This window comes from Jaculus jaculus, chromosome 2 (genome assembly GCF_020740685.1).
Source record: "Jaculus jaculus isolate mJacJac1 chromosome 2, mJacJac1.mat.Y.cur, whole genome shotgun sequence".
Lineage (NCBI taxonomy): Eukaryota > Metazoa > Chordata > Mammalia > Rodentia > Dipodidae > Jaculus > Jaculus jaculus.
In genome coordinates, this window is record NC_059103.1 from 101,243,544 (window position 1) to 101,263,409 (window position 19,866).

Consider the following 19,866-nt stretch of genomic DNA (forward strand, 5'->3'; position numbering starts at 1 on the left):
TGAACCTCTAAGCCAATTCTCCAGCCTGCAGCTAATGTTTTAAGGAAAACGTTAAGGAGGGAAAAGTAAACCTGGTGTCATGCCAATGTGATAGGTAAAAGCAGGGTTTCTAGGCATTTTGTAAAGTCTATAACTCATTTGAGTTTTTTAGGTACCTATTTACATTTGATAGAAGTAGTATGGTTCTGACATAACTACACATTTAATTTGCAGTTTCCACATTTGAGTGCCAAAATTTTTCCATACATGGATTTTCAATGAATATAGCTGGACATAAATATTTTTAATTTATCTGTATCCTGCAAAAGAGGAGTTTATTCAGTAGTACAGGCTGAAAAAGTACCTAGATTTCTATAACATAGGAGTAGAATTGAGGGCTGAAGATTTTATTTGTATTTGTTTGGGTTTTTTGAGGCAGGGTTTCACTCTAGCCCAGGCTGACCTGGAATTTACTGTGTAGTCTCAGGGTAGCCTCGAACTGTGGAGATCTTCCTACCTCTGCCTCCCAAGTGCTGGGATTAGAGGTGTGGACTACCATGCCTGGATTCAGTTGAAATTTAAAATGTGGGGCTGGAGTGATGCCCTAGTGGTTAAAGTGTTTGATTCATGAGGACCCACATAAGCCAGATGGAACTGTTTGGGAGGATGGAGTGGGAGGACTTTGTAGCCAAGTTGGTCAACTGGGGAAGACCTCAAAAAACTTGAGTTGGAGATGTAAGATAGTGAGTGATAAAGTACTTGTTTAGCATGTGTGTGCCCCTTAGGAAGATTCCTGAGAATTGATCCCTGCCTTAATGTTACATGAAAGCATTTTGATACATGACAGCTTTGTGGTTCTTTTGGTCTGTTTTGTTTTTCCCAAATACACTTTGATATAAAAAAATGTTAGTAACTTTTAAAAGCCCTAACCAATGGGACGATGATGATTTCAGTATGTGTCTGATACCACTCACCATGTTCCAGGAACTGGAAATTTGAATTAACTTTTTTGCCCCCTGCCCTAATGGAGTATACTGTTTGTTAATTGTGATTACATATCACTTAATAAAAATATGAGATAATAAAAATAATTGGAAAAGTAGTTGGCTGTTTAATTGCTTGTTTGCTTAAAAAGCTACATGACCTATCATTTTCTTTCTTTTTGGTATAGGAACTTAGTGATTTGGCCCGTGACCCTCCAGCACAATGTTCTGCAGGTCCAGTTGGGGATGATAGTAAGTAACTTTTAAGTTGATTTTTATGGCCCAACTTTAGAAAAGGTGGTATGTTATGAGTAATGAGGTTTTTCTTAATTTCTTCCCCTTTTTTCTAGTGTTTCATTGGCAAGCCACAATTATGGGACCTGTAAGTATTTAAATTTTTTTTTAATTTTTGCTTTTAATTTTAAAATCATTATTTTTTGGCTGTAACCTTTAAATGTTGGCTTTATGTATAGTGACTCTGTTTTGAAGATGCCATAGTGGTACTGTTTTGACAGTGAATAAGTCAGTAGATAAAGAGAATAAATCATTTTGGGATACAGGGGTTGAGGTACGGTGTCAATGTAGCCTAGGCTCACTTGGAATTAACTGTATTCATTTCTTAAATGTACCTGCCATGTATTCCTGTGATGAGGTTCTGCTGTCTAGAGTATGGCATCTCTGAACCTACCATAATAAATGCCTTATCTGCTTCAGTCTCAGTTTTCCTTTATGATAGCAATTATTGGGCTTCCTTTTAAAGAGTCAACTTACTGCTTCTAATTGTACCTATTTCTTCTACCTGCTAAGATTTTAATCTGTATAATCCATGTTATTTTAAGGTTTTGTTTGTTTGTTTTTCGATGTAGGGTCTCTCTCTAGCCCAGGCAGACCCAGAATTCACTATGTAGTTTCAGGGTGGCCCTGAACTCACCACAATCCTCCTACCTCTACCACCTATGTTCTGGTTAAAGGCATGTGCCACCACGCCTGACTTATTTTATGTTTTTTAATATTTTTATATAATTATTTACAACAGTGTGACAGATAGATGCAGACAGTAAATATGGGTGCACCATGGCTTCCTGCTCACTGCAGATGAAGTCCAGGTGCATGCACCACTTTGTGCATCTCACTTTATGTTGGTACTGGGAAATCGAACCCATGTCATCTAGTTTTACAAGCAAGTATTTTAACCACTGAGCCATCTCCAGCCCCTATTTTAGTTTTTTATAGAACTTTAGGTTTATACAAAATGTGAATTTAAAGTAGAAAGTGATACTTTGATTATAGCAAAATTCCCTTCTCTCATGGGCAGATTAAGAAACTATAATGCTAGCTAATTGATTTCATAGTTATGACTATCATTAAAGAATATCAGAAATAGAGCATAGTAAATCAACTGAAAGTAAAACTTTTATACAAGCACTACTTTTAGGGTTCCTATTAGTTACATGTGTGTCTTATGGAAAATTTTCTTCACTTTGTGGAAATTCTATTTAATGGCAGCAATTTGCTAGACAGGAAAGTCATTAAGTAGTTTGTAATTCTAAAGGAGAAAATGCCTTTGAAAGAATTATTTATAGTGAATGGATTACATTGATGATGAGGTACTGGTTTGGGCAGATTGGTTGGTCTTTTGTTTAACACAGTCTCAGGGAGGCCTTGAACTCCTGCCTTAGTCTCCCAAGTGCTAGGATTATAGGGGTTGAACCACAGTGGAGCATTCTAGTTTGATTCATACAACATTTTAACTATTGTTGCCCTTGGAATTAAACCCCTCTGACTAGGCTGTCTGTTCACAAACAGGATGACTAAGGGTTGAATAGCAGCTACTTTTTTTTTTTTTTACCTTGTTTTAGGTGTGATATTTGCTGTAGTCTGTACCTTATAGGATAGTCTAATTATAAAAATTACTTTTGATATTAAGAAAACATTTACTGCAGGTAATCAAGATGACTCAGCAGTTAAAGGTTCTTCATTCCAAAGCCTGCCAATCTGGTATTTGTAGTGGCAAGAGACCCTGGCACACAAGACACACAAATAAAAAGGATATATAATAAGGTGTTTAGGTTTGTGTTTAGGGCCTCACTATGTAGCCCCATTTGAACTCAAACATGTGGTCCTCCTGGGTGCTGAGATTAAAATTTATCTCCAGCTCATCCTGTCTGGAGATAACCATGACTCCTCTAAACTCCTGCTTCTATCTTTAAAGTGCTGGGATTACGTGCATTGATCACCAGAGCAAGTCTTTTGCACAGTGCTCAGGGTGGAACCTAGGGCTTTTTGCATGCTAAGCAAGCACTCTTCAAAACTTGTGTGATAGGCCAGCATGGTGGCACACACCTTTAATTCCAGTGCTTGGGAGGCAGAGGTAGAAGGATCGCCCTTAGTTCAAGGCATTCCTGATACTACATAGTGAATTCTAGGTCAGTCTGGGCTATAGCACTACCTACCTTACATGGGCGGGGGACAACAACAACAAAAAAAACCTAGTGTGATTGATTGTTACTTACCTTGACAAATTTGACTTCTATTTCTTATTGTTAGAGTTTTTGAGACAAAAGAGCTAGGGCTATTGCACAAGTGCAGACTGTCCTGGGAGCTTATCTCAGCCTTCTCATGACTCTGATTTTTGTTTTTTTTGTGTTTTTTTTGTTTTTTTCATTTATTGCATATGGCTAACTGTTGGTAATTATTTTCAAGACACTTAATGTAGATAACCTTTGCTTGAAAAAAATCTTTTATTTATTTGCGAGAGAATGGGCACACCAGGGCCTCCAGCCACTGCGAATGAACTCCAGATGCATGCAGTCCCCTTGTGCATATGGCTTACATGGTTCCTGGGGAATCGAACCGAGGGTCTTTGGCTTTGCCAGCAAATGCCTTAACTAGTAAGCCCTCCCTCCAGCCCCTGTTTTGCTTTTTAAACAGAAGTAATGGATTTCAGAACTGACTGGCAAAAATAGGTACCATAACTTTAGGATTTTACATTAGTAGCATTTTAAATTACTTCTTAAAATCTATCTGTACATACAAAGTTTTAGTGAGTTACATTCAGGAAACATTCTGGATTATTGAAGCTACACATATGAATGCTTGGAGTTTATATAGTATGTATTGGCTTATTTGAAGATACTTTGGAACCACAAATACTGATTAGAAACTAAACTTATAAGAATTTACATGACAGGATTGCCAGTGAGCTGGTTTTGATGTTTGAAGATAGTATATTTCATTTAGAGTGATTCTCACTGAGAATTTATGTAATCAGCAGAAATTAAGTTTCCTTACATGTTGCTTCTGATATTTACAATGTCTGATTTTCCTGAGTTTGGAAAGGTAAATTGACAGATGTTGAAATTATTTGGAAGAACCACACTAATTTCTACCTTAGTCTGTGGTATAGCTGTAGAAGAGAAAACTGTATCATGAATAATAGAGCATATCAACTACTGCAGGCATCTGAAATAAGAGGTATTATTTTACAAGCACATAAAAACATTGTTTCAACTTCTTCTAAATGTATTGTGTTTATTTCCTAAATAAACAGGGTTTTTTTTTGTCCTTCTTACCTTATTCTATAATAGAGACCTTTCTAGTCCAGTTGAAGAAGGAACTATACATAAATACTAGTATTCTGCATAATAACTAGTACATAAAGGGGTGTAAAGAAAGGGTAGCCAACAAATTGGACTCTTTAAGGAAGGTCTATATTATTTTTAAAAAATGATAAAAAAAAATACGGAGAAAACTGAAAATCGGTGTGAAATTGAGTTATATAACTACTTAGAGAGTATGTTCTAGAGAAATGGTAGAAGATGCTGGATTGGTTGGAACCCAGATCATAAAACACTCTTTATATTTACTACTATAATAACTGGCATTTTGGGGACTGGGGAGGATGGCTCAGTGGATAAAGCACAGCTTAAGCCAAGAGTACCTGAGTTCCATCCTCAGAGCCCATGTAAAAAAGGAGTGAATAATGACACAGAAGCATTCAGATGATCAGTGGAGGGGCAGGGAACAGTAGATGCACACATTGGTACACACCACACACACTCATATGCAAAAAGATTTTGTCTGGCATTCAAGGCAGATAAAGTGAAAAGACCTGTGAATTTACACACACATAACCTAGAGAGCAAGTAATGCTGGGACATGTCTTCAAGTTAACTCCTGTGAAATTCAGGTGCAGTTAAGGAATTTGTGTTTTTGGTGTTTTTATATATACATATTTATATATTTTGACAGAAAGAGTGGGTGTGCCAGGGCCTCCAGCCACTGAAAATGAACTCCAGATAGGTGCGCGCCCCCCCCCCCTTTTGTGCATCCGGCTAACGTGGGTGTTTTTTTGTTTTTTTGTGTTTTTTTTTTTTTTGTTTTTTGTGTTTTTTTTTGAGGTAGGGTCTCACTCTAGCCCAGACTGGACTTTAATTCACAGTGATACCTCCTCTTTAAGGTATTATTAGAAAAGGTAATATTTTGGTATTCTCTTGGGAAGACTTGTTCAGTTGCAAAACCATTTCTATATAGACAACTTTCATTAAAGACACATGTAATAGTTTGCCTTTAAATTAATAGTCTGATACTTAATTGTGCTTGGAGAACTTGCAGCTAAGTATACATTCTCATTTGGACTTAGAACAAAGGTTTTTGCTTTTTACAAAACTGGTAACTTGTAAATCTTAGATCTGCAAGTTAGGGGTTCATTGCTTTGTAGTAATTTTTTTCCATAGTGTGAACTGAATTTTAAGAAGATAATTTATGTAGTAGGTAAAATGGAAATATTGGAATTAAAGTTATAGTCTTCATATTTTTTTGTCTTACAGAATGACAGTCCATATCAAGGCGGTGTATTCTTTTTGACAATTCATTTTCCTACAGACTACCCCTTCAAACCACCTAAGGTAAGTATTGTACCCAAAGAATATGTTAGTAGTTTAAGGTTTGTTTCATAAGAATAAAGCATTGTAACAATTAGGGCTCAATACTGACTTTTACTAGGCTGGCCTAGAACACTTTATCCCCCACCTTCCACCATACAAGAAGTATTACTTTATAGGCATGTTCCACCATACCCAGATATAATACTGACTCTTGACCTTTAACAGTTAGACATGGATTTTTTTTTTTTAACTTTGAAAATGATGAGAAGATTTGCCTTGTTTTAAAAAGGCTCACATTTACATTGCATGCTAGTGTGTGAAAGTCCTCCCACACGTATTTTGTTAGTACTGTATATGTTTTGATTATTGGTCCTATTTATTATGTTATAATAGGATCAGATGTTCAGCTTTATAGGATTAGCTAAGAAGCTAATGATAAAGGGTATGGTTAGCATATAATTTGCATGTATTTATACTTAACGTGACACATGAGGTAAACTGTAATCACTTTGTTTCTTTTATTGAAGTCTTAGCAAACAAACACACTGAAGTGTTCACATGGTGAAGTTATGGATTTGAGTTAGTGTATCATCAGAGCACTAACTGTGTAAGCAAAAGGACCTGAGTTTCATACCCAGCACCCACATAAAATGCTGTATGAGGCTGTTGCATGCCTGTAACTCAATTGCTAGAGCTTGCTGGTCAGCTAGTCTAGCCAAAATAAAAACAGAGCTCTTGATTTCAGTAAGAGACTCATGTCTAAGGAAAATAAGAACAAAGCTAAACCCATAGTCTCACCAACTTACCCAGTTGGTTTTTCAGAGTGCAAAAGTAAAATTTGAGGGATGGGGCTGGAGAGATTGCTGAGCAGTTAGGGCACTTGCCTGCAAAGCCAAAGGACATGTTTGATTTCCCCAGGACCCAGGTAAGCCAGATGCACAAGTTAGCACATGCATCTGGAGTTTGTTTGCAGTGGCTGGAGGCCCTAGTATACTTATTCTCTATCTGCCTGCCGCCCCCCCCCCCCCACTCACTCAAATTAAAAAAAAAAAAGCTTAGCCAGCATAGTGCCGTATGCCTTAAATCCAGCACTTGGAAGCCAGAGGTAGAAGGATTGCTTAAGTTCTAGGCTACTCTGAGAATACACTGTGATTTCCAGGTCAGCCTGGGCTAGAGCAAGACCCTACCTCTGGTGGGGGGGGGGTGGGGGAGGGAGAGAAAAAACTTAAGAAAAATAAGTTTTTTAAAAAGTTGAAGGCTGGAGAGAGAGCTTGGTAGGAAAGATGCTTGTTTGCAATGCCTAATGACTGGGGTTTAATTTCCCGGTACCCACGTAGAGCTCTATCTCTATGTTTGCAAATAATTTTTTTTCTTAGTAGAAATTGAAAGTTGCTATTCAGATATCCTGTGAGGATTTGCCTTAAGAAGTTTCCTTGCCTTTTTATAGCTTCAGTGATTTCAGTAAAACAATGCTTCACAACTCCCCTTTTGTTAGAGCTTTAGTGTTTCAGAATGCATAGGAAACTGGTCTCAGTTGAGAGGTGAATCTTAATACTAGTCCAAGTAAAACACTTTGCCAGAGAAAGCAACATCGGATCTGAGGTATATAATGGTCAGAACAGGAACAGAACTGTGTACAAGGTTATTATTGGCTTTGTAAATGCTTGCTAGATATCCATAATGGATAGGATTTTTTGTTGGGTTTTAAGAAATGGGGTTGAAGGGTGGAGAGATGGCACTGGCCTGCAAAGTCTGATGACCCAAGGTAATTCCCCCATGTAGAGCACAAGGTGGTACATGTAATCTATCTGGAGTTCATTTGTGGCAGCTAGAGGCTTTGTCGTGCCCCTTCCCTTCCCTCCCTCGCACTGTCTCTCTGCTTGCAAATAAAGTTGGTTTTTGTTGTTGTTTTGTTTTTGAGAGAGAGAAAGGCAGATGGAGAGGGAGAAAGAATAGGCATGCCAGGGCCTTCAGCCTCTGCAAACAAACTCTAGACACATTCACCACTTTGTGCATCTGGCTTATGTGGGTACTGGGGAATCAAACCTGGGTCCTCTGGCTTGCAGGAAAGCACCTAAGCCATCTCTCCAACCCCTAGAGTGTTTTGTAAAAAGGAAATAGGGTTGGCTCGTGCTCAGCTGTGCTTGAACTCCTGGGCTCAAGTGACTGACCTGCCTCGGTTCATCCTCACCCCTAGTAGCTGGTACCACAAGCATGTTCTTGCCATCGCATTCAGCTTCCTTGAATGTGTAATCTTACCTTTAACTTAGATATTATGCTTATATTACATATGAGGTAAAATACAAATAAATTGACCACCAGCGTGTGGTATTGCACACCTTTAATCCCAGCTCTCAGAAGGCAGAAATAGGAGGATTGCTTTAAGTTCGAGGCTGCCTGACCGAGACTACACTGAATTACAGGTTGACCTGTATTAAGAGTGAGACTCTACCTTGAGCTCACCCACCCACCCCACCAAAAGAAAGCAAATCGACCTATGATAGTTACACTGAAACACCATTTTTGCTCCAGAATTACATTTTTATTTTTTAAAAAAACTTTCAGAATTGTGGTCAGAAGACACAAATCACTTTATTTTTCTTAGTTTTTTTCCCCCTATGGGGGGATGCTATCTTTATTAGCTTTCATTTAATGGTTTCCATTATATTTTTATACAAATATATAATGTGAATCAGATTTTCCTTTTACCTTCTCCCCGCCCCCTACTTTTGTGACATTCAACCTTGCTTTTAAAGTCTCCCTCTTAAAGTTTAGGTTACTTATTCATATGTACTATCTAAAGATTATTAAAGGTTATATTTGACATGTGTATGTGTTTGTTTTTTTTTTTTTTTTAGGTTGCATTTACAACAAGAATTTATCATCCAAATATTAACAGTAATGGCAGCATTTGTCTTGATATTCTAAGATCACAGTGGTCTCCTGCTTTAACTATTTCTAAAGGTAAAATCACTTTGGGCTAGTCTTAGCAAATTTTCTAACAGTTTAAGACTTCTTCTAAGTATTTTTGTTGCACTTTGGTAAGAAGTAGGGAAGGAATAAGAAGCTTACTTGGTGTAAAGCCCTGGATTCAGTCCCTAACATCACATAAGCTGGGCATGATTGGTATATACCTGTTATACACCAGCAATGGGGAGATGGAGGTAGGAGGGTTATGAATTCAAGGTCCTCGTCTACATAGCAAGTTCAAGGTCAATTTTGAAATACGTGAGGCCTGTTTAAAAAAACAGTTTGTGTTTTTGTTGATGACTTTACTCTTTCATCAATAAAAATTCTGTAGAGAACTTATGGCAGAAGTTAAAATTAGCTTGGGAAGGTGTTAAATTGCTTGAGATTCCTTTACATAATAGCAAACTTAGTTGAATAAACTTCTATAAGTTAGATGCTAACCCACTTATTCATCTCACACTCACTGCCATTTTAGCAGGAGTGGTATAATATAACTAGATTTGATCATGGTTTTAAATCTTGAGCTTTCTATTCCAGGAAATTTCTGTGGTTTATTTTTATTTAAAAGTTAGATGTTATATTGCCTTGGTAGGTTGTTTCTATTTAATAATACTGAAATTATGGAATTGGGCAAAGGTCTGTAGATTAATTCTGATTTTGTTTTTTAAGTAGAAATGTATGTGCACTTAGTTGGCCATTCTGTAGGAATATCTCAAGTATAAATTGTTCTCTTCAGCTAACATATTTTGCATGACTAGTTAGCTGTTTGTTTTTCAGTATTGGCTTAGCATTTCTTGGGTTGTCAGAATTGGGTTTTTAACGTTAATAATTTAGACTTAGGAAGGGTTTTTTAGACATTTTTGTTTGGTTTCCGAGGTAGTGTTTCTCTCTAGTCCAGGCAGACCTGGAATTCACTGTGTAGTTCACAGCCACGCTTACCTCTGCCTCTTAAGTGCTGGGATAAGTTATGTCCAGAAAATGTTTTGGTGTAATTGTTAATATTTTACCAAGTAAATGTATGGATTTGATGAATAGAAAATGAAGCAGTTCTGTTCCACAGAAGCATTCTTTCAATACATTAGAATTTCTGTGCAGTTGTGCATTGTTTTCCAAGTTTTATATTTAGGTTATTTTTTTCCTTTTAAATATATTAGAAAGAGAAGGAGATAATGGGCGCACCAGGGCCTCCAACCACTGCAAATGAGCTCCATATGTATGCACCCCCTTGTGCATCCGGTTTACGTGGTTCCTGGAGAGTTGAAACAGGATCCTTTGCTTTGCAGACAAACACCTTAACTGCTTTTGTTTTTTTAAACTGGTGTTCTTTATCTGAGAGTGAAAGAAAGAGACAGAGAATGAGCATGCCAGGGCTTCTAGCCCCTGCAAATGAACTCCAGATGCATATATGTATAGCTTGTATTTTATCACTGTGTAAATGGTATCATAATTATTTCAATGATTTTCAAATCTTTAGACCAGTTTTCCATTCTGATTTTTTTGGGGGAGGCATTCTAGGTATGGTGTTCTAGATGTTGTCTTAGGGTGGCCTTGAACTCACAGTGATCCTCCTACCCCTGCCTCCTGAGTGCTGGGATTAAAGGTGCATGCCACCATGCCTGGCTTCCACTCTTGATTTTTAACCCCTGCTCAAATCATGGTCTCATATCCTCTTTGCCAGTTTCTCAGGGTTTTTTTTGTTGTTGTTGTTTCCAGTATACACTGTAATAAACTATTTCTACAAGTGCAAGTTGTGTTCTTGAGATAATTTAACAGTTGTGTTCTGATTATTAAGCTAACAATCACAACAAAGCTTTTTATTTCCTTAGTTACTGTTATCTTCTATAATGTGTCCACCTTACAACACTTATTTCATTTGGAAGTGTATATTTGTGCTGTTAACAATACATTATGTGACAGTTAATGTCTTTTTGACACTTTTTTCTTTTTCTTCAACTGTTACAACTACTTTAAGCATATGGTGACTAGAAAATAACAGGTGTTTGAAAAAAGAAGGAATGAGATCTGTGCTGGCATCTTCTAGTTGGTTTATAGAAGTGCCCAAGTAAGAACTAAGCCGAGAGGAAAGCTCTCTAAGCACCAAGGAGATCCTACCATTGTTTGTCCACACCAACCAACCTTCTGGGGAACATATGCAGAGAAACAAAGGATCAGTGGAGCTGTTTGTTCTTTGTCTTTTGATGTAGGGTCTCACTGTAGCCAAGGCTGACCTGGCTATGTAGTCTTTGGGTGGCTTCAAAGTCAAGGTGATCCTCCTTCGCTTCCCAAGTGTGGGGATTAAAGGCATGCTCTACCAGTTTGCAGTTTTTGTGAGAATCTTGTAAGGCAGAGTATGAGTTGTTTAGGTTATGTCTTCTACCTAAAAATAATGTAAAACTGGGCTGGGAAGAGGTTCAGTGGGTTAGAGGGCTTGCCATGCATGTAAGAATGAAGACCTGATTTTTCTTCCCAGCACTTATCTAAAAACGCTGGCCATGGTCATTTATACCTGCAACCACAGTCCTAAGGCAGACAAGAGACTGGAGAAATAACTATGGTTCACTTGTCTGCCAGTCTGACCAAAAAATAAACAAAAAAACACAACACGAACAGTCCTGTTAGGGACTGTTTGGAACAAAGTAGAAAAAATCTGTGAAGACCTCCAGTGTTCTACTCTTTTTTTTTTTTTTAATTAATTAATTTATTTGAGAGCGACAGACACACAGAGAGAGAGAGAGAGAGAGAATGGGCACGCCAGGGCTTCCAGCCTCTGCAAACGAACTCCAGACGCATGCGCCCCCTTGTGCATCTGGCTAACGTGGGATCTGGGGAACCAAGCCTCGAACCGGGGTCCTTAGGCTTCACAGGCAAGCGCTTAACCGCTAAGCCATCTCTCCAGCCCTCCAGTGTTCTACTCATACAGACGTGCAGGGTGTATGCATCTGTGTACACATGTAAAAACAATGTGACATTAGTGATGGTTTTATGCTACAGGTTTTAATTTTTTTATCCCCTCAAATAACTTTTAAATTTTTGATGATACTTATTATACCTGCCTAGACTTTTAAGAAATTAATGGGACATCATTTGACTACTTTTAAATCAAAACTCCTGGTTTTAGCAATATTTTAATTGTATAGCTGATCAGTACTGACTTTGATGCCAACAAAACACTTTTTTTTTTTTTTTAACCACTCATTTACCAGGAGCTTGTTTTCTATAAAAGTATTTCTCGTTGAAATTATACAAATTAATGATAAAACCTTTTGTGGCTTGATATGTGTAACGTGTTTGTAAGTTCTAACACTTGTTCATCCAAACACTTGAAGCTGTTTGTTTTCTTCTAGTTCTTTTATCCATTTGTTCACTGCTATGTGATCCAAACCCAGATGACCCCCTAGTGCCAGAGATTGCACGGATCTATAAAACAGACAGAGATAAGTAAGTATACAGTAATTCATAAAGAAATGGTTTTACTTAAGGAGTTGGGCTTATTTCATATTGTAAGTTGTAACAATGCCAGGATGACTTGTTTCTGGTATGCTAATGATTAAATGTTATTTAAGAAAAACACTATGGACCAGGCATGGTAGTACATATGTCAAGAGTCCCCACACTCAAGATTAGAAGTGTGAAGCCAACCTGGATTGTGTCTTAAAAGAAATAAATTATTTAAATAATTACCAGGTTTTCCAATATATCCTAGTGAGTGGCAGCCCCTTTGAAAAGATGGGGTTTTGTGGTGGTGGTTATGGGTTGGTTTCTTTTTGTTTTTGTTTTTTTTCCTTTTTCCCTCTAATGTGTTAAACATTGTGTCACTTAATTCTCAAGTTTGGGGAAAGAAGGTACTTGTTCATCACTTTTATAGTGTGTGTTTCCCAAAAATATTAGTACTATTGTAAAATTTTTGGTACAATGTGTGTATTTGATTTTTATGTTCAGCTTAACCAATGTAACTTTCACATATTAAAATTAATGCTAAGTGTACTTGTTCAATTAGGTACAATAGGTTAGCAAGAGAGTGGACAGAGAAATACGCTATGTTGTAGGGTAAGAAGATCTGCACTCTGGTGCGCTTATTCATGGTACTGCCAGCACTTGAGTGCTGCATGCTTCAAGGCACTGTATTAACTAACAAAAGGTAACAGACATGGCAGTTTTCTGAGAACTATACCCTTAACTGCTTGATCTCTGTTCAGTGTGAAAGTATATACTCAGTTGTCTTCCATTACTGCTTGAATATATTCTTGCATGGCAAAGCAGTTACATAAAGCAATGGTAAGAAGTGGAAATTTAAAGAGTATCTTTGTTCTTTATTGAATTGCCAGGGTGTTTTAAGTTTTACCTTGAAACATTGTATAAAATGAATACTATGTATGATGTGGCAATTTTATTCAGGTTTTTCCAATAGGTAGTGTTCTAAGGGAAAAACATTTAAGCCTCAGCATCTAAACTAAATGTTCATTATTACTTACAAGCATGCATTAGTGTTAGTTATACTTTGTGGCTTCCCTGTATGCTAAATAAATTCTTTGTTTTAAAGCGCTGGGTTTTTGAAGAGGGTATTTTATATAAATCTAAAAGTTTTCTTATGCCCTTTGATATACTCATTTCTTAAGGTCTTGTCACTATTTTTGTTGGGGTAAGTAGCCAAATATATGTACTCTAGGGGAAAGTACCGTATTGTCAGGATTTATGGTTGCACTTGTTGGGATTCCCATTCATCCAGTCTCAGTGGGGGTCTCCTAGCTCTGATCATTATCTTTAAAGCAATGCATAGCTTTAGATCATACCTCCTGAAAATTAACTGCTTTTGTCACCCTTCCCAAAAATGGTTCATCTGCCCAAATTTCAAAGGCATTTTCTCTACTAGTAATATGTAGAACCAGCTAATTTCTCAAAGTCTAGTTTCAGGTATAATTTTTCATTAACTGTGTCTAGTTCTAGCTTTGGTGGAAATGTCTGTTGATGTATAAAATGTACATACTATTCTGAAAAACATTGGTGATTAAATGTAAGTCTGTCAGAATGTACAACCAACTTTAGAATCTTGTAGGACATTAGCTGTGATGGCAAAGAGACGAGATTGTTACTCATTGGCCCCTCAATCTCGGTGACACACTTATTAAAATAACTGCTGTCGTGTTTCTCATTTCCCATACTGCTTTGAATGCCAATGCTATTTCTATCCCTTGCTGACCATTCTACTCATAGCTATTATAGGTGACTTAAAATGTAACCACAGGTAAAAGTTACTTCCCTTTAATATATTAATATTTTTCTAAGTTTCTTTTAAATAACGTTATTTATTTTACAGGTACAACAGAATATCTCGGGAATGGACTCAGAAGTATGCCATGTGATGCTACCTTAAAGTCAGAATAACCTGCATTATAGCTGGAATAAACTTTAAATTACTGTTCCTTTTTTGATTTTCTTATCCGGCTGCTCCCCTATCAGACCTCATCTTTTTTAATTTTATTTTTTGTTGACCTCCCTCCACTCATTCACATGCTCATCTGAGAAGACGTAAGTTCTTCCAGCTTTGGACAATAACTGCTTTTAGAAACTGTAAAGTAGTCACAAGAGAACAATTGCCCAAGATTCAGAAATTTTTTAAACAATGGAGCATGTGTATTATGTGGCCAATGTCTTCACTCTAACTTGGTTATGAGACTAAACCATTCCTCACTGCTCTAACATGCTGAAGAAGTCATCTGAGGGGGAGGGAGATGGATGCTGTCACATCAAAGGAAACATTCTTGCAGCATCCATTCTTGTTTTTAAGCCTTCCACTGTTAGAGATTTGAGGTTACATGATATACTTTATGCTCATAACTGATGTGTCTGGAGAATTGGTAATGAATTTATAGCATCAACAGAACAGAAAATGTGATGTATCTTATGCATGTCAATAAAGGAATGACCTGTTCTTGTTCTACAGAGAATGGAAATTGGAAGTCAAACACCCTTTGTATTCCAAAATAGGGTCTCAAAACATTTTGTAATTCTCATTTAAAATTGTTAGGAGGCTTGGAGCTATTAGTTAATCTATCTTCCAATACACTGTTTAATATAGCACTGAATACATGATGCAAGTTGTCAATGGATGAGTGATCAACTAATAGCTCTGCTAGTAATTGATTTATTTTTCTTCAATAAAGTTGCATAAACCAATGAGTTAGCTGCCTGGATTAATCAGTATGGGAAACAATCTTTTGTAAATGCAAAGCTGTTTTTGTATATACTGTTGGGATTTGCTTCATTGTTTGACATCAAATGATGATGTAAAGTTCAAAAGAGTGAATATTTTGCCATGTTCAGTTAAAGTGCACAGTCTGATGCAGGTTGGCACATTGCTTGACCTGATTTATGCAGAATTATAAGCTATTCAGATAGTGTAGCTTTAATATGCTGCACAGATACTGGCAGCCCTAGAGTTCATAAATGGACTTGGGACCCAGCAGTTTTGAAACATGTATATGGAGGTTGAAGAAACTTATTTTCCAGGTACATCCCCTTCTCTAAAATTTCTCTTCTTCTTGTACACTTAACAGCTGAAAAGAGACATAATTTGGGAGTGATAATGGGTCAAAAATTACAAAATAAAGTACTGTTTTGGTGTGGGAGTTGTCATGAGGCTGTGTTGAAGTGACTTAACTGTGAGATATTGAGTATCCATTTTAATGGATTTGTTCAGCCATTTACATTAATGAGCATATTTATATGCAGCAGATACCATTTCAGGTGACTTAACATGAATGAATAAAAGTCAATGCTATTGGATTGCTTTTTTATTATTATTTTGTTTAACAAGTGCCATCTGTGCCACTAAGCTTCTGTAGTAACAAGGGCATTACCATGCTTCACCCTTCCTACTTCTGGCCCTAGAGTTTTATGTTTTTATTTTTTCTAGCTTTGTCTGTTGCTTTATTTCTTAAAAACCTGTATTTGATATCTAGCACATAAAATGTCTCCACTTTCACACCTGCACTGCTTACACTTACTTGCAGTCTTACCCTGTCTGCTCACAGATGTGGAAAGCTAGAAATAAATGTTAAAGCTTAATTTTTTATAAGCATTTTAATATGTAATTTGGACATGATTTATTGACTTAAGGTTCTTCTAAACTGGAAGTGAAATGCATGCTTTCTGAAGATGTTCTGGCTTTAATTCTGTAATAAGTATTTCATTGAGAAATACCAATTCAGCTATCTAATTTTTCCAGTGAGTGATTTTGTTTTCTGCTTAAAATATGGGTTCTTCAGGGTAGATGTCATGTTATTAAAGCTTTTGGATTCAAATTATGAATGAGAAAATAGCATAGTGTTCTACAAGGTAAGAGTTCGTTAGCTGTTTTCAAAAATCATTTCTGAAACTCTTGTACTCTCAAAATAACAGCTTTAGTAGGCATATTTCTTGGAAGCCAAATAACAAGTAAAACTTTTATAAGAGAATGGATCCCTAATTGGCTTTCAATTGATGCTTTTTCTAGCTTTATAGGTATTTATAGAGATGATTTCCATAAACCATTGATTGCCGTGATTAATGGGTATGTCCAGTTCTTTATCTTTGACTTGATGCTTTATACAACATTTCACATGTCGCTTCTAAGGGAATAAGCCATAGAGGCTTCTCCAGGTCTAAGAGAACAGTAAAATACCTGGAAAAACCCAACAGTTTGAATGTATGGACTGGACTTGGGATCATCCACAACAAGACTTTACAAAAGAATCCAAGAATTTCCCTTCCTTCCCCACCTAACCCAGTAGTTTTGCCATTACTAGTGCCATGTGTAGGACTCAAGTGAATATAAAACAGATAAAGTATTGATTTAGACTATTCCTGTATGTCCTATACTTTTAAATGCATACATTTAAATTCTTGTTTTTAAAAGTCCAGTTGGTCTGTTAATGGTAAATTTAAATTTTAAGTGACTTTTTTTTTCCTGGGCAAGTTTGCAATGTGATAATCAGATTTTTTTTTTAACATAGTTTTTGCTTATGTGGGTGTGCTCACGTTCAAAAGTATGAACCACAGTTAACTAGTGGTCTCAGGGGTAGTGAAGCACTCACTTTTTTATGACTTAGTTGAAGTATACTTAAGACATTGATCATGCTGTGTTTGTGATTTGGGGAGGGGGGAGAAGTGGCAAATTAGCCATGTTTTGTGTTGGCATAACAACTGTTAAATGATTGTTGATTACACTTAAGTGAATTTGTCTTCTATTTTATGAGGAACCCAGTGCAAGTCACTAAATGTTGTCTAATAGTGACATCTGCATATGACTTGTAATAGCTAAAGTTAATTGAGCTTAAAGGAATTGTTACCATTAAAGTCTGTGTTTAAACACACTTTGGTCTTACTCAAGTAATTACAGCTAACATGAAGTCCACACTTGAACTTAATGCTGTGTGAGCTTGATTCTCAGCATATTGAAGCAGCACTTGCAAAGGATTTATGATGATGGTTTTCAAAGTATGACGGCCAAAAATACCATCTGGAAAACTTTTCCTCATCAGGCCCTGTCTTGATTCTGGTAATTAGATTCGAGTTGAGGTGGAATGCGGTACCTTGTAAAGTGTGTTCCAAGTGATTGGTAAAGATTGAGAGTGTTACTGATTCAGCAATCCTGCCTCTTGTTTCCCAAATGCTGGGATTATAGACCACTCTGAGCCACCATGCCCAGGCCAGAGATGTTTTGTGTTTAAGATTGACCATTCCCTTGTGACAAACTACAGCCAAATGTTCTTTGAAACTAGTTATTTTACAGTTTGGTTATAGAGGGCATGTTTTGACTATTAAGCTATAACAGTTTTTATCCCAGTGGAAACTGGCATAATGTGAATAGTGTTTGTAGTAGAGTTGAATTTTGTTTTGTTTTAGTTTTTCAAGGTAGGTCTTGCTCCTAGGCTGACCTGAAATTTAGTATATGGTCTCAGGGTTGCCTCAAACTCTCAGTGATCCTCTGCCATTTTTCTCCAGAGTGCTGTGGTATTAAAAGCCTTAGCCATCATGCCCAGCATTTTTTTTTTTTTTTTAAGAAAAACTAACAAAAAAGCCCATGAACAATGGCTCTCGGCTATATAAAGTGGTCCAGGTTCATTTCCCAAGACACCCATATAAGTCAGATGCAAAAGGTGGGGCAAGCAAATTGCTTTTGTTTGCAGCAGCAAGAGACCCTGCTGGTATACCCGTAACACGTGTGCACATAAAAACTACAGGATTATAATGGCACCTTTTTCATTATTTCTGCTATGTTACTTAGGTTCACAATTTCTGATATGTTAACTAAATGGCTACTGCAAATGGAAGCCCTCACATTTCAGCAATAATAAGGGAACTTTATGAAAATGTACGTTTTGACATACTATTGGCAGCTTCTACTTAGTTTAGATTTCTAGTTTATATCAAGTCTGGATAGGTGCAACATAGAAATAATTTTTTTTTCATGCCCTGTTGTTTAGGAGCTGTCATTTGCCTCCCACTTCTGAATTCTTTTTCCTCTTCAGGTTAACCTGAGCATCTTTGTAATTCTTCAACTGGTCGTTTTTCTCCAGACATACCTTGGCCTTATCAGACAAATGCACTGACCCAAAACCCATCAATGTTAAGCTCTTTTCAATCAAAACTGTCCTCATTTCTCCTTAATCTTACACAGAACCTGCTGGGGAACTAGAGTGAAGTTTGTTTTTAATCTGGATTGTTGTAGTCACCTAAAGTCTTCCCTACCTGTGTCAAGCAAAGACTCCTTCAATCCTGTTTTCCCATCTGCATTGGCATGTGCATACACAGAATTTATTTTGATCATGATATCCACCTATTTTGTCTTCCAAGTCAGCCTGAGCCTAGAGTGAGACTACCTGGAAAAATCAAGGAAGAAAAGTACTATATCTTCTGAGTCTTAAATTCTTTTCACCTCTACAATATTCCCTGGGTTGTATATTTGTTATTTGGTGTTGAGTACATGTGATTTACCAGCATTTTGATGAGAGAAAGAAATACGTAAGTATAGGAATGGTGCACCAGGGCCTCCCGCCACTGCAAACGAACTCCAGATTCATGTACCCCCGGTGTATCTGGCTTACTTGGGTTCTGGGGAATCAAATCTGGGCCCTTTGACTTTGCAGGCAAGCACCTTAACCGCTAAGCCAGCCCCCCAAAATGGGCTTTTGACAGGTTATTTCCCGGACATGTGGATTTCATCTTGAGTGGGGCTCAGCCAATCAGTGGTTGGTTACCCTTATGACAGTCACACTTCTAAGTGGTGGGCACATCTTTTTTTCTTTTTTTCCCAACTTGTCCTTTTCCCAGCTAGATGTCCTGTGTGTGGGTTTGACTGACTGAATTTAATTAGGCTGCCTACATGAGAATGGGCAAACCCATGAAGAACATGAGTCCTCTCCCAGCAGCGAATTTCTACCAGTGGTCTTCTTGGGAAAGGTGGGGCCTCATAAGCCCTTGCCACATCTAAGAGAGCTGAACATTTTGCCTCCTATTGTGTGATTAGCTTTGAAGGAGTTGATGGCAATGTCCTGTAATGAAGTATATGTACAATCATTCTCAGCTCTGGCCAGATGTTCCTGCAATAACCATTGGCCATTGAAAAACTCTGACAAGAGGCTGAGACCAGCACCAGCCTAGGAGTTTAAAGAAGACAATTGAGACGTGTTCATATAACATGACAATAGGGAGTTGCACTCATGGTCTTTTAATGCCGGGCTTGGTGGTGCACACCTTTAATCCCAGCACTCAGGAGGCAGAGGGAGGATTAAGTTCAAGGCCACCCTGTGAGTACATAGTTTCAGGTCAGCCTGAGCTAGAGCTCAACCCTACCTTGAAAAACCAGGTAAGTATTTTTAAAAGAATTCTAGCGCAGGAGAGATGGCTTATCAGTTAAGGCACTTGCCTGTGATTCCTAAGAACCCAGGTTCAGTTATTTAGGTACCAAATAAGCCAGGTGTATATGGTGATAAATCTGGAGTTCATTTGCAGTGGACCCTACCTCAAAAAAATAAGAATAAGCATCATTGGGGCTGGAGGGATGGCAT

General features: G+C 37.4%; 1 protein-coding gene across 3 annotated transcripts in view; it reads left to right on the forward strand.

Annotated features, from left to right (window-relative positions):
• Positions 1 to 15,601, forward strand: part of Ube2d3 (ubiquitin conjugating enzyme E2 D3) — a 38,172-nt gene extending 22,571 nt beyond the window's left edge. For all 3 annotated transcript variants that reach the window (XM_004662989.2, XM_045142501.1, XM_004662988.2), the window contains exons 3-8: positions 1,151 to 1,214; positions 1,313 to 1,344; positions 5,792 to 5,869; positions 8,707 to 8,812; positions 12,163 to 12,256; positions 14,133 to 15,601. In XM_004662989.2, the coding sequence (XP_004663046.1) occupies positions 1,151 to 1,214; positions 1,313 to 1,344; positions 5,792 to 5,869; positions 8,707 to 8,812; positions 12,163 to 12,256; positions 14,133 to 14,178 (420 nt within the window). In that variant the 3' untranslated portion in view covers positions 14,179 to 15,601. The remainder of the gene's footprint in view (positions 1 to 1,150; positions 1,215 to 1,312; positions 1,345 to 5,791; positions 5,870 to 8,706; positions 8,813 to 12,162; positions 12,257 to 14,132) is intronic.
• Positions 15,602 to 19,866: the final 4,265 nt, after the last annotated feature.